Source organism: Nannospalax galili, unplaced genomic scaffold, assembly GCF_000622305.1.
Source record: "Nannospalax galili isolate Female #2095 unplaced genomic scaffold, S.galili_v1.0 scaffold1097, whole genome shotgun sequence".
Lineage (NCBI taxonomy): Eukaryota > Metazoa > Chordata > Mammalia > Rodentia > Spalacidae > Nannospalax > Nannospalax galili.
The window spans coordinates 1727093-1742498 of NW_008340640.1; the positions used below are offsets into that span (position 1 = coordinate 1727093).

A 15406-nucleotide genomic window follows, 5' to 3' on the forward strand; every position below is an offset into this window, starting at 1 on the left:
CTTACAGCCACTTGTGAAAGAGATGTACTCTTGCTCTGGTATGTGTTACTGAGTATGTTAAAGCTGTAATGAAATGCTTCTAATCATGCAGTTATTAAAAGTTGTTTTTTAAAAAATGAACAAGATATGTATGTAAATAAATATAGAAAATAAAAACTAAAGATTAAATGAGCAATAGACTAAAGTAAGTATTATGTTTAATAAACTGAAATAGAGGTTAGGTCCAGGTTGGGGAAAGCCTGACTCCTGTGTTTACCTTAGATCTGTCCTACAGGACAGTGCACCAAGTTCCATCACAAGCTTCCCAGGCCCTGCGTAGGTCCTTCTTCTATGACCAGGGTGCTAAGTGCTAAGGATCTTTCAGCTAAGACTTCCTTACCACACTTCTGCCATCTCCACAGGTCTGTGTGTCTTGGTGTCTGTTCCTCCAGTACAGAATCAGCAAGAGGTTTCTTATTCTGCTCCTGTACCTTTGTGGTTTTGAAGGGTCTCTTTCTCCACCAAACACTAGCAGAGGCAGGAAAATATGTTACCCTGGGTCATTGAGCCATTCTCCTTTGCTGGTGAACTTTTATAGGCTGATGTCAACTCCTGCTGAAATCTGATCTCTTCCTATAGTTGGGTCTGTGCCCTTGGTACTTGGGTCAGATCACTTTCACTTCCAGACTATGGCAGGAGAGAAGGATTGTGGACGTTGGTAATCTCTCAATTTCAAATTCCCATTCCCTTCATCCAGCACTTGCCTGAGCTCCACTGGAGGCAATTCTTCCTCAGATTCAGTTTTCCCACAAGGCCTACCACTGCACAATGCAGGAGTCCTTCCCTGTAGCACCTTCATCTGTGGCCAAGAGCACAGCGTTAGATCTCTAAATTTTTCTTGAATAAGACTGTGCTTGTAGCCAGGCATGGTGGTGCATGTTTTTAATCCTAGCACTCGGAAGACAGAGACAGGCAAATGTCTGTAAATTTGAGGTCAGACTGATCTACATAGTGAGTTCCAAGAAAAAAAAAGAAAGGAAAAAGAAAAGGATAATGTACTTATAAAGCATGATAGAGAAGGGTCGCTGACCCAAGGTTTGGATCTTGATAGAAATCCTTTTGACCAAACATAGAGACAGAAGTAGTAGGCTTTTATTAGCTTCATTCTGCTACCCTACTACAACCATCTCTCACTGGTTTATCTGAGTAACTCCTTGCATCTATTTTTGTTCAACTACATCCCATTCTTCACCAAGTAGCCAAAGTCGATTCTTAAAATGTAATTCAAATTGTCACTCCCTGCTTCAAATCTTTTAAAGGATTTCGTTCACATCTAAAATAAAATCCAAACATTTCATCATGACCTGCAAGTCACTGTCTGGTCCCTGCATTACGCTCAACCTCGTTTCCTATCAGTCCGTCATCTCTCACCCTGTGATGAGCCACAGAGTTCTGTTGCTTGAATTCCCTGCACAGGAGGTCACAGAGTCTTCATAATTGTTCTTTTGTTTGGCATGCTTTTCTTCCACTTCTAAAACTAATGTCACTTTTGATTGTCAAGTTCTCAGTCTCACTCCCTCCTCAGAGTGGCCTTGCTGGCTACTAGGCCAAATTCCCTACATGTCCATAATCAGCCCCTGTTTACCACACTATTCTGTTTTTATCTCCTTCCCAGCATTTAAAACGATATGGAACCTATTTGTTTTTTTCAACTCATTATGTATGCCTTATTAGAATATAAAATGATGTGAACAGGAACTTGAATAGAAACTAACCTAGAAATTAGTCACCCTTATTTATTCTGGTTATCCTACCAGCAGAAGACTGCCTGTCACATAGACAAATAGTAGATATTTATTGAATGCATTTATGGACTTCAGTTTTGTTGACTACCAAATGAAAAGTTGATATAACTGATATGCAAAAAGTAAGCTGCTTGTTAATAATCTGCCACCCAGAAAGGACTTTTTATGGTTAGCTTTCAGCCCTTGGTTTTATGCATGAGAATTCTTTGATTGGAACAGAAATGAAATAAAGTTCAGTTACACATTCCTGTAAATGTTAGAAGCAATTCATGTGTATGAACATCTTATTTTATATAAGACATTATACTAAGTAACTTTCCTGTATTTTTTAATTTACTCTTCATGTATCTCACAATGTAAATATTATCCCCATTTTAATAGTGAATAAAGTCCTACCTAACTGACCACTCCAAGATAGCTATCTTGTTAGTGAGATGAAAACTTTTAGAAGCCAGCACTTTACTTCAGAGGCTAGCTGCATTTTCTTAATCATTGATTTCCTTGACCACCCCCAAAACTATCCCATGTATTGGGAGCTATTAGTGTAAGCACAGCTATTTTGTACATTGAGCCATGGCAGGCTTGCTTGTTTCACCTTGACTCAAGAGTTTGTGTGTTTTGCACACCAGCACCTAATTATTCTGCCAAGTCAGGAGGAATGTGTTGATAATTTAGGGAAGATGGTTAAATGGTGGAATTCACGACAAGTATTTGACTGTTCCTTGACCCTCAGATACAGGTGGGAAAAAACAGCTGTTGAAGCTCATTGAGCTGAGCAAACGGTGGCTATCTCTGATGTTCTACTGTATAAAAAGGCGGAGCTGAAATAAACCGGGGCTGCAGTCTCTACTGACAGTCCTCCCAAGTATCTTTTCTCTGTCTCTTGTTTTTTCTTTCAATCCTCACACCCCCTTTCAGGTGCTGTTCATCTCGGCCGGCTAGCACCGGCACCCATGTATCTGTGGAATAATTGAGGCAAATAATCCAGAGAACTGTTCTACCAGAGGGAGCCTTCTCTGCTTTAACAGTTCATGTTTATTTAACTCATTGTTTTCTTTTCCTAACAGTTATTTCCATGTTGCTTATTATGATGATTACTATCAAAGATTACTCTCTTTGAACCTCTGATGTAGACATATGGGATAGTTACAAACTTTTTTTAACTTAAAGCATTCAGATTTAAATGGACTTAACATTTTTATAGCAACCAAAGTACTGGATGAAGTTCCTATGACCAAAATGAGGATCCTTAACTTACATAGTGCTCATCCAGGTTGACTAAGTTCCTAAACTTTGAGTCCTAAAGTCCTTCCTATCAAAATAATTCATATATTGTTAATAAGGTAATTTGAAAAGTATTTCAACTCTGCTGCCCTCTCACTTTATGAATAACTTGTGGAATAAAAGTTAGCTTATTCATTGATGAGTTGTATGGCATTCTTTCAAAACTAGAATTTTGAGTTTAGATTAGGTCATTTTACACACTTCCTATTTCACACACTGAGGAATCAGTATCATCAGCAGCACTTTTCAATATTGTCTGTCTATAATATTTTCAAAACTGTAAAAGGGACTTTGGAATCTTCCAAAACACGCTTCAAAACAGCGTTCCCCTTCTTAGCCTTTGAATTCTGTGCATTCTAGCTCTTCCACATTCCTCTCCAGTGAGTGCTTGGAGTACCAGGCTGAAGTATATAAGGGTAAAAACCCCACATCCTTAAAAGTACTCTTAAATAGATGGTTTATGTTGGTGTCCCTCAGTGAAAGACTAAAAAGACTAAGTGCAGTCATCATCAGTAAGTACATTTAAGGAATAACTGCTTCATGAAACACACCTAATTAGGTATTAGTTAGAAACACAAAAAGGGTAAATAACTCTTTATCCTCAAAATTTACAAACTTTGGAGAGAGGGAGATGGACAGAGAGGTTAGATAAAAGACAATCTTGAACCGTGTGTGCAAACTACTGAACAAAAGTGTTGCACTTAAATTTTAACTGTTTCCTGTCTGATTTCCTTTCTGCATTACCTGGTGATTATTCAAGTTCATTTCTCACTGAGCTTAATAGTGAACTCCTTTATTTCTAAAATAGTAAACTCTTAAAAATTTGGTTGACATAGGGCCTGGAGAGATGGCTCAGAGGTTAAGAACACTGACTGTTCTTGCAGAAGACAAGGGTTCAAATCCCAGCACCCACATGGCAGCTAACAACTGGCTGTAACTCTAATTCTATGGGATTCAATAGCTTCTTCTGTCCTCTGTGGGCATTGTACAACACAGGTGTACTTACCTACAAGCCAGCAATACATGCATACACATAAAATAAAAATAATAAATAGCTTTTGAAAAAAATGGCTGACATAAAGAAAACCTTTGGTTCTTATCTCACTTTCTGAAAAAAATTTAATTTCTGGAGGCTTAAAAGTTTTTCTTATGTGTGGGGTATGGTGGTATATGCCTTTAATCCTAGCACTTGGAAGGCAGAGGCAGGCAGATCTCTGTGAGATTGAAGCCAGCTTGATCTACGTAATGAGTTCCAGGAGACCTGGGGCTACAGGGAGACTTCACTTCAAAAAAAAAAAAAGCTTTGCTTTACATACACCTATCCTCTTATTTTGAAAACAGTGTTGCCAGTACTGTTGTGACTTCACTTTCAACTAACAACCTTCTGCCAAGAGTCAGTTTGAATCCAGTTTTCTCCCACTGTCTTAATTTCTTGATGGATAACTAAATCACAAGAATTTAAAAGTCAGTGTCTGCTGGGCATGGAGGTGTGGTGACACATGCATTTAGTCCCAGCACTGGGGAGGCAGAAGCAGGTAGATCTTTCTGAGTTCCAGGCCAGCCTGGTCTACATAGCAAGTTCCAGACGAGCTAGGGCTACAGGGAGACCCTGTCTCAAAAAAAAAAAAAAAAAAAAACTAAAATGTGCTGGGAAAGTTCTCTACCATTAAGCCATATCACCAAACTGTCTTTTTACTTATTGAAACAAGGTTTCACTAAGTTGCCCAATATGGACTTGAAGTCACTCTTTGCAAAGCCTAGGCAAGAATTGAATATAATGATCCTCCTGCCTATTCAACCTCCAAAGTAGCTGGGATTTCAGGCCTGTGCCACCAGGCCTGGCTAGAAAAATGAATTTTGAAGTAATTGTTGCAATGTATATTTAAATAAGCTTTACTACTTCCCATTCAATATTAGTGTCATGAATAAAATTATTTTAAACTGTATAAAACTCCTTCGGACTATGTGTGTAAGAAATGTGAACTACAAATGAATTTTGTTCTTAGACTTGGTTCTTATACCCAGTATATCTCATTATGTACATGTAAATACTCCAAAATTTTAAAACATCCAAAATAAAAAGCATTTCTGATCCCAAGCACTTCAGATAAAGGATTCTCAATTTCACATTTTCTTCACTATTATTTGCTATCTAATTTTTTTTCTTGATTTCGTTTTATTTTCATGCTATCTCCAATTTTGACAGCAGGATATTTTTAGCATAAACTAAAATTCTGAATTTTCTTCATTTTGCTAACTATAGATATCGCATTGAAGGGATAATTCCAGAATCAACAGCTAAGCTATCTGATTTCCTCTACCAACCTGAAAACAGAGTTACATGGGATAAGTCATTAAAAGGGTACAATGTGCTACACAAGATTGATTCGGTAATTTGCTGCTTAATAGTAAATACTTGCTTTACTGTATTACTATTATCTCTGTTTTTTATGTCTTAAGTTTATTGAAACTGTACCATTATATCTTATAGATTCATAATCAGCCAATTTTTTTTCATTTCAGGGCTAGGGATTGAACCATGGGTGATTTGCATGCTAGGCAAAAACTCTTATCACTGAGCTCACTCCCCCTCCCCCCATAGCATGTTTATCAAATTTTATTTTGAGACCAGCTATTACTAAGGTGCCCAGGCTCTCCTCAACCTTGTGATTCTCTTGCCTCTGCCTTCGGAGTAAAAGGATTATAAGCATGGATCATTATACCTAGTTGAAATGTTTATCTAAAAGCTTAAACCATCCCTTTTTATTAAAGATTATAATTCCAATTAGCTTTATTCTGGTATAAATACTTCTCACATTCCTACTCTGGCAAAGTCTCTTGCTGCTATGTCCTTTAGTTATGAGGGAAATAAACTCAGGCATTTATCTCTATTACAAGGAAAATAAATTTAAGCATGCCTTATTGATGGGAAATCAAAGATATTTCGGGTTTTTAAGATTTATTTTTATAAATTTAAGCATTTTATCATTTTTAAATTTTGGGTGTCTGGGGAGGAGAGAGAGGAGAGAGAGAGAGAGAGAGAGAGAGAGAGAGAGAGAGAACATGTGGGTATGTGTCTACAGAGGCAAGAGGTTTGAATCATTTTGGAGCTCAGTTTTAAGTAGTTGTAAGCCATCCAAGATGGAATCTGGGCATCAAACTCCAATCCTCTGCAAGAGCAATATGTGTTCATAACCACTGAGTCATTTCTCCAGCACTGAGTTTGGGGGTTGTTGCTGTTTTTATTGTTGTTGCTGTTTTGTTTTTTGAGACAGAGTCTCTATGAAGCCCAAGCTGTCCCATAACTCATTGTGCAGCCCATACTGCCCTAGAGCTGAAGCTCTTCCTGCCTCCCTGCTACTGTGTTTACAAGTGTGTCCTGGCAGAGTTTAGTTTACTCTATTACATTAGGAAACAGGAACAGTGTGTATACACATCATAAGGACTTAAGAATGAATAGCAGATAGTATTGAAGAGTATAGATGGGACTGGTGAGATAGCCTAATGGGCCAAGTGGTTGCCGTGCCGTTCAAATCCTAAAATCCTGTGTAAGAAAGCCAGTCAACGTAGCATGCATCTGTAATCCCAGCGCTCCCGTGGGGTAGTTAGAAAGTGGTGACAGGAGAATTCCCAGAAGCCCATGGGCCAGCTTCCCTGATATATGAAGCAATAAACAACAGAGACCTCCCTCAAAAATGGAAGGCAAGGACCAAGAGTCGAAGTGCCCTCTGTTCTCCACACATGCACTGTTGCACACACACACACATACACACACACACACACACACACACACACACACACACACTGCTAGGGGAGAAAAAGTTTAAAGGAGGATGAGGGTAGGTGAGAGTAGGGACAAGGTCGACCAAAAATCAGATGTAGAGAAAAAGTGATATAAAAAATTACTTTATAAGCTAAGTAAAATTTATGATTAAAAAGCAAAAACAAGGAGCTGAACAAGAACTACTCTGCTTAGATTAATACTGCCCCAGAAGTCAGGTTTCCAAACACAATTCAGTGTGAGTTCTGGGATACCTCTTTATGAGTTATTGTCCAGGTAGCTCCCAGAAGCGTCTGAAACAATCCAGGCAACTGCCTTCCAGGAGTAGCCAGTAAAGACCCTGTTGCTAAAGACACACACACACACACACACACACACACACACACACACACTGGATACAGGATAAAGAAAAAAAGCTGGAAGTGAGCCAGAAGATTCCTCCCTGCTGGCTAGTATTCATAGTGCCAGAGGGTGCCACGCAGGCTGTTAAGGGAGAGAATTCAACAGTCACTTCCAGCTATAGACCCTACCTGCTATAATACCAACATACCCAGCAAGATATGAGTACTGGTACAGCAGTGGCATGAATGTTCTGGGGGCAAACAACTGCTTCCTAATTGGATTTGAGACCCACTCCATGGGAGGAACTATATGCCTGGCACTATAATAAACCTGTCCAAATCCTATGCCTAGGGAAGTCACAGGCCCTATGGGTGCATTTACTACTAATGTTTTGTCAAATGGACGTGTAGGTAAACGGCCTTCTAAATATATGTTTTTACCCATGAACTAGTTCAGTTCTCAGACTTGGTCAGAGAAGCCTCTTTCAGCAATGGCTGACAGTCAAAAAAGGACTCATAACTGGTCAGAGTGCTGGGACTAAATGACTGCTGAGTGTTTGACTCCAAATGGGACACCAACATCACCTCCTCTGAGGCCCAGGAACCACAGCAGAAGAGGGGCTGGAGAGGCACTCTCTTCCGTATATAACATGGCCATTGCAGTCCTGAGCACATAGCAGCTATGAATGAGGCCATGGGTCTGAAAAACAGAACAAAAGGAAGAAAAGAAGGAATGGAAAAAGGGAAGAAGGGAGGGAGGGAAGAAGGCACATGCGAGTAGGAGGTTAAGTAGTCAGAATGGAAAGTTGAAGGCAGATGAAGTGTGAGAGGGAGATGGGCTTCAGAGACAGAAGGAAAGATTAGTAGGACGTAGGAAGAGGAAGAAAAAGCTCAGGAAGAAGAAAATTAGTAACATAAGGGAAAGGATGATTTGTGACAAAGATTAAAGCAAGTAAAAAGATGTTAAAAGAAACTATAAGGTTTTATATGTCATTAATACTGCCATAAATATAAGTTCCAGGAAAGGTGGCTGTAATATAATCTTCTCCACTTGTTACTATTTGTGGGTTTTTCTCTTATGAATTTGTTTTGTGAAGGAAACCTAACTTTACTCCAACACCTCTCCAGAAATATTTGTATTCTTTTGAAAATTCATTCTACAAATACATTTTGGTAACCTATTATAAACTACATAGGTGTTAAGCACAAGGATAGAAGACAGAAAATATCCCTGTGACCACAGAGGCCATGTTATAGTCAGAAGAGACATATTAAGTAAAGAATTTAAAAAATAATACCAAATAATATGTATTATGAAGGACAGGATCGATAAATCTAAATCCTATGAAGGCTAATGACCAGAAGAAGCCAATTTATATCTAGTTAATTGGGATACGCCTGAGTGAGAGACATGTGGGTAAGAAACCTAAATAATGAAATGGAGGTGTGGTGGAGAAACTGCAAAGATCTGGGGAGCAACAGAGAGAAAGCAGGTGCAGAGGGCTTGAAGCTGGAGCTTGGCGGTGTGTAATGCAGAAAAACCAAGATCTGTGATTTGAATATAATGAACAAGGAGCAGATGGCTTAATAAAGTCGGTCTGGGACATGATTCTGTAAGCAGCTCATAGGTCAGGGACATCAGATTCTGCTGCAGGGGAAAACCAAGACTTTCAAGCAGGGAGCATTACTGATTGGATTTAGACTTTTAGAAGACAACTGTTAAACGGAGAATGGTTTATGAGGAGCTAGGTTGAAATTGGTGGGAACAGTTAGGACACTGTCAGAGAACACTGAACAGGATGTTACGGTGATTTCTTCTAGGGTTGGGGCAGTGTGAAACAAGAGAAGTCAGAGGATCCAAGACACAATGTGGAGATAGACTCAATAGCAGGGGAAGAAGAACCAAAACTGAGTTCTAAAATGGGATTTTGGTAAAGATTAGACAGTGAAAGTTATTTTAGAAAACTTTGAAATGGGGCTAGGGAGATCGTTCAGTGGTTAAGATCACTGACTGCTCTTGCAGAGGACCTGGTTCAGTTCCCAGCATCCACATGGTAGCTAATAACCATCTGCAACTCCAGTTCTAGGAGATCTGACACCTTCTTCTAGCTTTCATGGACACTGGTGCACTTACAAAGACGAAGCATTTCATACACATAAGAAAATAATAAATCAAAAGATATTTCAAATTTAGAAGCGGATTGAGATTATGTGATTTGCCCCAGGTTCCTATAGCCAATATGTGGTGGACCTCGGATTTGTACCCGGTCTCCTGATTCCCAGTCCCATGCTCCTTCCAGTCAGTTCTCCAGTTTCTCTAGATAGCATTACACTAAAAGAAAGATCATTTTACCTTCCTATTAATATTTATAGTATCTGCTTCATCTCCAAAAGTATGTTTAACTGCCTCCTGTTCAACCAGGGATGAAGAGAAATTTCCACTCTTGGGGAAAAACATACAATACCTGGCACTGGGCAACTGAGCTAAACAGCGGTTCATTAGTCATGGACTAGGAGAAGAGGACATAGTGCCACACGGGCAACATGAGAATAGATTAAATAACCAGAAGCCATGCAAGGCAGGCTGGTAGTACCAAGTGCACAAAGCTTCTTTTCTCCATCTAAATATCGGAAAAATTAATGATCTTAGGATGTTCCTTTAACACTGAAAATGCAAACTGATTTGGTGAGACAGTCATAAAACTTTAAGTTGTGGTTTTTTTCTAAAGATAGACCAAACATATACAATGAAACTCTTTTGGAAATAATACATGATTGATATTAAATAATTTTTGCAATTTTATGATTTGATTTGTTGCAGGACACATTTATTTGCCGTATCATTACACAAAGTTTTGCCATGGGGTCAATTTCCTCCAGAGACTTTATCGACTTAGTATACATGAAGCACTATGAAGGGAATGTGGATATTATCAGTAGTAAGTTGAAGCATTTTGCCCATGTTTTGGAATTACTGTGTGTCATTAAAGTTTTTTGCCTTTAATAGAATTAACAGTTTAGAAGAAACTATATTATTGTTATTTCTTTTTGTACTTAGTGCAACCAACAATCCTTGTCATGCAGATAGGCCAGATGTTTTACTTAACACAGGAGGTGTTGTTTATATATTAATAATTATGTCATCTCCTTCACTTTTGTAATATAAACTCTGGACTCAATATGGATGCCTGTAGGCTACAATTTCATTGTATCCCTTTTAAAAATCCTATGAAACAAAATTAGCTTATATGCAATGGGTAAAACTGTTGATTATTTATGTTACATGAGTCTTAAGTGTGCTTGTATTTCTTTTAGAAATTGGAAGTTTTGATATAAACTTAGCACCTGCTCTGTAATCATGCAACTCTGTAAAATGAAAATTTGCTAACCTGTATTACTGACTCAGACCATTTCATACCATGAGGATTAGACTTGTTAGCCCACTGACTTGTGTCTTGCACGAAACAACTAAGACTGATGTTCTCAATGTACAAACATGTTTAATTGTTGCTTTCAAAGTTACAACACATAAAATGTTTTCACTGCCCACTTTACAAATTACCGGCATGTCCAAAACATAGACCTGTTACTTTCCACATTTGGGAAGCAAGCCACTTCTAGCCTCTGTTAGAAGTCAGAGGGAAAGTGAAATTGGAGCACAGAGCACAGGGCAGTAGCTGTAGCTCAGTGGTGATGTACATAGCACACAGGAGACCTAGGTTCAATCCCCAGCATGGAAAATAAATATAAATAAATAAACAAATAAATGAATAAATAAGCAGCATATGGGCTAAAACCAACAACCAGAGGGAAGCACTCATTTATTGCAAGAACAAAACTAAATTTTCTGTAAGAAACTTCCACTGAATAAATTTTCAATGAATATTCCATTTTTTCTGTTTTTAAAGCTTACTCTGTACCTTGCTTTGAGCTAAATATTTCTGCATATATAATCTCACTAAAGATGAAACTAAAATTTTCAGAAATTAAGCAGTGAAAATATTGAATTACATAGCTAATAAACTATTGAATTTAAAACTCCAGTCTTTCTGATTTTCAAAACAGATGCTAACCTAACAGTATTTACCTCCATTTTCAATGGAGAAAATGTTTAATATCACGTCTGGCAATATCATCATGCCACTGTAATAAGCTCTGTGAAGATAATGATCCAAAAACGGAAAATTCATTCCACCACATTAATCTCCTGAGCTAGCACTTCACATTGTATTTTACATAGACCTGATTACCCATGTTAAACTCATATAGGAAAATCCATTTTCTTGTTTTAACAAGGCATATATCTTTAAACTACTTTCAGAAAGAACATATAATTACAAATTGAATCATAATCCCTTCCCTGTGTATTCACTGCAGTATACATGTTATGCCACGTAATTACTAAGACAAATTCTAGAGAGCTTTGATTACACTTTGACATCAGTACATGGCATTAACAGAAGAGGGCATTTTAAAGTATCTAAACACTTCAGATATTCTATGTAAAAGAAAAGATTAGCAACAACAAAAGTTGAGACCCCGACCCTAATAAATAATCTCATGATGCCTTCTTTTGATTCAGGCCTCAAAAAGTAATTAAGTGATACCTTTAAAGAGTCTTTCTTGTATAAAAAGGTAAAAGCGTTGTTAGAAATATTAATGCAATTATACATGCATGTGTAAAACTAATGTTACCACTAGCAACAAAGTTAAATGCTATGTCATAAGCTTTTTAAAAATTATTCTAGAAGTAGACATTTTTACATTTGTGATTGGGTTTCATCTGAACTTTTTTTAATCACTTCAGGTAACAGTGTGGACTTCCCAGGATATTCTCCAACTTCAAATTATATCCGTGGTTACAATCACTCTTGTGGCTATGTATGTACACCTCTGAAAGAGTGAGTGTTCTCTGTACTTATTTCAGCTCAACTTCAGGATTCTTAGCTCAACAACAGAAGTGCGAACAAGCATATGTTGTTGGAAGGGAAAACTTGCCCCTCTATGCAATTTTTAAAATATTTTTTATATTTGTCTCCATCTTAAATATAAGAATGGATAATTCCCTACAAATATATACAGATTCTTGGGCATAATGAAACACATGAATATTTCCCCACAGTTAAACATTTCATGATTTTCTATTTCTCCACTGGCTACTTCTAAAAGTTAAGGAATTTTTGAGGGTGCTACCTGGGAAGTGGGTGTATTAAAAAAATTTCTTCAAAGCATAAAAATTTGCTCCTTAATAATTAGTAGATGTGAAAAACATTACCACTGAAATCTACCTGATGACTTTATATCCATGCTCAGATGCCAAGGAATCTGTATATGACTTAATGTCAATTGCATTAAAAATGAAGTTTTCTGCATGAAACTCTGTATTTTAATAATTAAATGGAGATCTTTTTTAAAAGTTAAAACCTCATTTAATTTTATGTTATAGGGTTTATACTGAGTACAATATTGTATAACTGTATTAATTCAACTGTAAACCTAAAAATTCACAGCCAATTTTGAAAGAGATGCATCTTATCTCTGGAAATTGTTATTGAATATGTCAATGCTGTTGTGATGAAATGCCTCTTCTATGTCAATGCTGTTGTAATGAAATGCCTCTTCTAATCATATGGTTATGAAATAAATAATTAAAATAAACTTCTGGGGCTGGAGAGATGGCTCAGTGGTTAAGAACACTGACTGTTCTTGCAGAAGACACAGGTTCAAATCCCAGAACCCACATGGTAGCTAACCACTGTCTGTAGCTCCAGATCCAGGGGATCTGACAGTCTCTTCTGTCCTCTGCAGACATTGCATGACATGGGTGCACTTACCTACATGCAGGTAATGCATGCATACACATAAAATAAAAATAATAAAATATTTAAAAATAAATTTCCCTGAAATTACAATACACTTAACATATATCAGCTAACATTTATCAGCTTTACCATGAATGAAGTTTTCCATGGATTCACCTGTTTAAAGAAGATACCTGCAGAATGAGATATTCAATAGGAACATTCAGATAAAAACTGAGGAAATTAGAGATAGTTGCTGGCAACAGATGATCAACATAAAATGGTAATTGAAAATAGATTTGGTAAAAACATACATTGAATTGGCACATATGTATACATATATATGACCTAGGAAATTCCTTAAGTTTTCATTTATGTTAAATTATTCCTACTAAATAAAAATATTGACATGAGTCTAAAATTTTGTGATGGTAAGATATAAACTATTAATAGAGGTAAATGTATTTGTAGTTTTAGACCTGTATTCCTTAATGGTTTTGCTTCTAAATTGAAGAATTAAGACCCTTTTAAAACGTTAATGGACAGTCATCGCTGTACATTCTAATAATAGTAGTAATAATGTGTGGTCTTTCCACTAATTGGTAACTTTGGACCTGTGGCTGAGTTTATGCTTCCTAGCAGAAAAATAAAACAAGTGAAAATTAATGCCTCAAATCTATGAGGAGAATCAACTCTTGTCAACACCACTAGTTGAGAAATTATTCTACTATATACTTGTAAACTTTTCCTTTCCATTGCAAACAAAGACACAAAAACAAAACAAACAAATGAAAAAAGAAATCATAGGTCAAAAGCTCTGGCACTGACAGCCTGTTTAGGGTCAAAACTCGGCCTCATACTCTCCTAGGATAAAGTTATAATTTCATTGTTCACAGATAGGAAAAAATACTGACACACCCCCAAATACTGTTTCTTAACCTTCTCTTTCCATGTTCCCCAACATTTTAGACAGCTAATGTATTATAAAACACTTATAAAACATATTATCCATTCTAAATTACTCTCCAGTAAACATCAAAAAATGCTGTCTTATGTATGTAAGTCTATAGAAAAACTCAAATAGAGCTTTAGGACCTATAAAAAACAGTCTGAACTCTGCCCAGAGCACAGCATAAGTGCTGACACTCCCATAACTGGTGATTGAAATTTTAAAAGAATTTTGTAAAATTATATTCCCTCTTACATGTTTTTAAGTTGACATAGAGTTTTATATAAGTAAAAGGTATAATTTCTAGTACAGAGATAATATTGGTATTTTAAAGATGGATATGTTGTCATATAGGTGTATTAAATGGAATCTACATACCATAACATCTTGAATCTACCATTACACTGCTCATTTCAAAATACATAAAACTTTACCAGTGAGCACACTTACAAAATTTCTTTCCTCCTTGAATTTGTGTTTAGATTTTTTCTCTCATATAATAGTTTTCTAATGGAATAGATTTTTGCCTTTAAACTTTTTAATCACCTTATAAGGTTCTGTAAAAAATAATATGAATTGAAGTTTCCAATTCTTTCTGCCAGCATAGTATCCAAGTATTAAACTACACATATCTAGCAGGGTGTGGTAGTACAACCTAAGAATTTGGGAAGTGGGAACAGAAGGATTGCTATGAGCTTGAGATCAGAGTTTTGTTATGTGTCCTATCTAGGCTAGCTTTAAACTGACTATGCAACCCAGGCTGGCAGGATAATAAAACTAGTTATAGCAATATAAGCATATTTCATTTTTGAAAACTATAAGTGTATATATGAAGAGACATATGTACATTTTTTTCAGTTTATTATTTTATTTAATAACCACATACTTAGAAGAAGCATTTCATTACAACAGCATTGACATATTCAATAACAATTTTCTGAGCTAAGATGCATCTTTTTCAAAATTGGCTGTAAATTTTTAGGTTTACAATTGAATTATTACAGTTATACAATATTTTACTCAGTATAAACCCTATAAGACATAAAATTAAATGAGGTTTTAACCTTTAAAAAAGATCTCCATTTCATTATTAAAATACACAGTTTCATACAGAAAAATTCATTTTCAATGTAATTGACATTAAGATGTTTACACGTGTTTCTAGTCTCTATATATCTGATTATTACTAGTGACAGTCAGTTAATTTCTGAGCTCCTTGGCATCTGAGCATGGCTATAAATTCATCAGGTAGATTTCAATGGTAATGTTTTTCACATCTACTAATTATTATTTTTTTAATTATTTATTTCATAACTAAATGATTAGAAGAAGCATTTCATTACAACAGCACTGACATATTCAATTACAATTTTCAGAGCTAAGATGCTTCTTTTTCAAAATTGGCTGTAAATTATTAGGTTTACAGGTGAATTAATACAGTTATACAATATTGTACTCCATATAGA

General features: G+C 36.4%; 1 protein-coding gene across 1 annotated transcript in view; it reads left to right on the top strand.

The window, feature by feature from the left end:
* Window positions 1–15406, top strand: part of Stard6 (StAR related lipid transfer domain containing 6) — a 33738-nt gene that overhangs the window by 11669 nt on the left and 6663 nt on the right. Inside the window, exons 5-7 of the mRNA XM_008835682.3 lie at window positions 5332–5458; window positions 10012–10129; window positions 11998–12091. Coding sequence (XP_008833904.1) covers window positions 5332–5458; window positions 10012–10129; window positions 11998–12091 — 339 coding nt within the window. The remainder of the gene's footprint in view (window positions 1–5331; window positions 5459–10011; window positions 10130–11997; window positions 12092–15406) is intronic.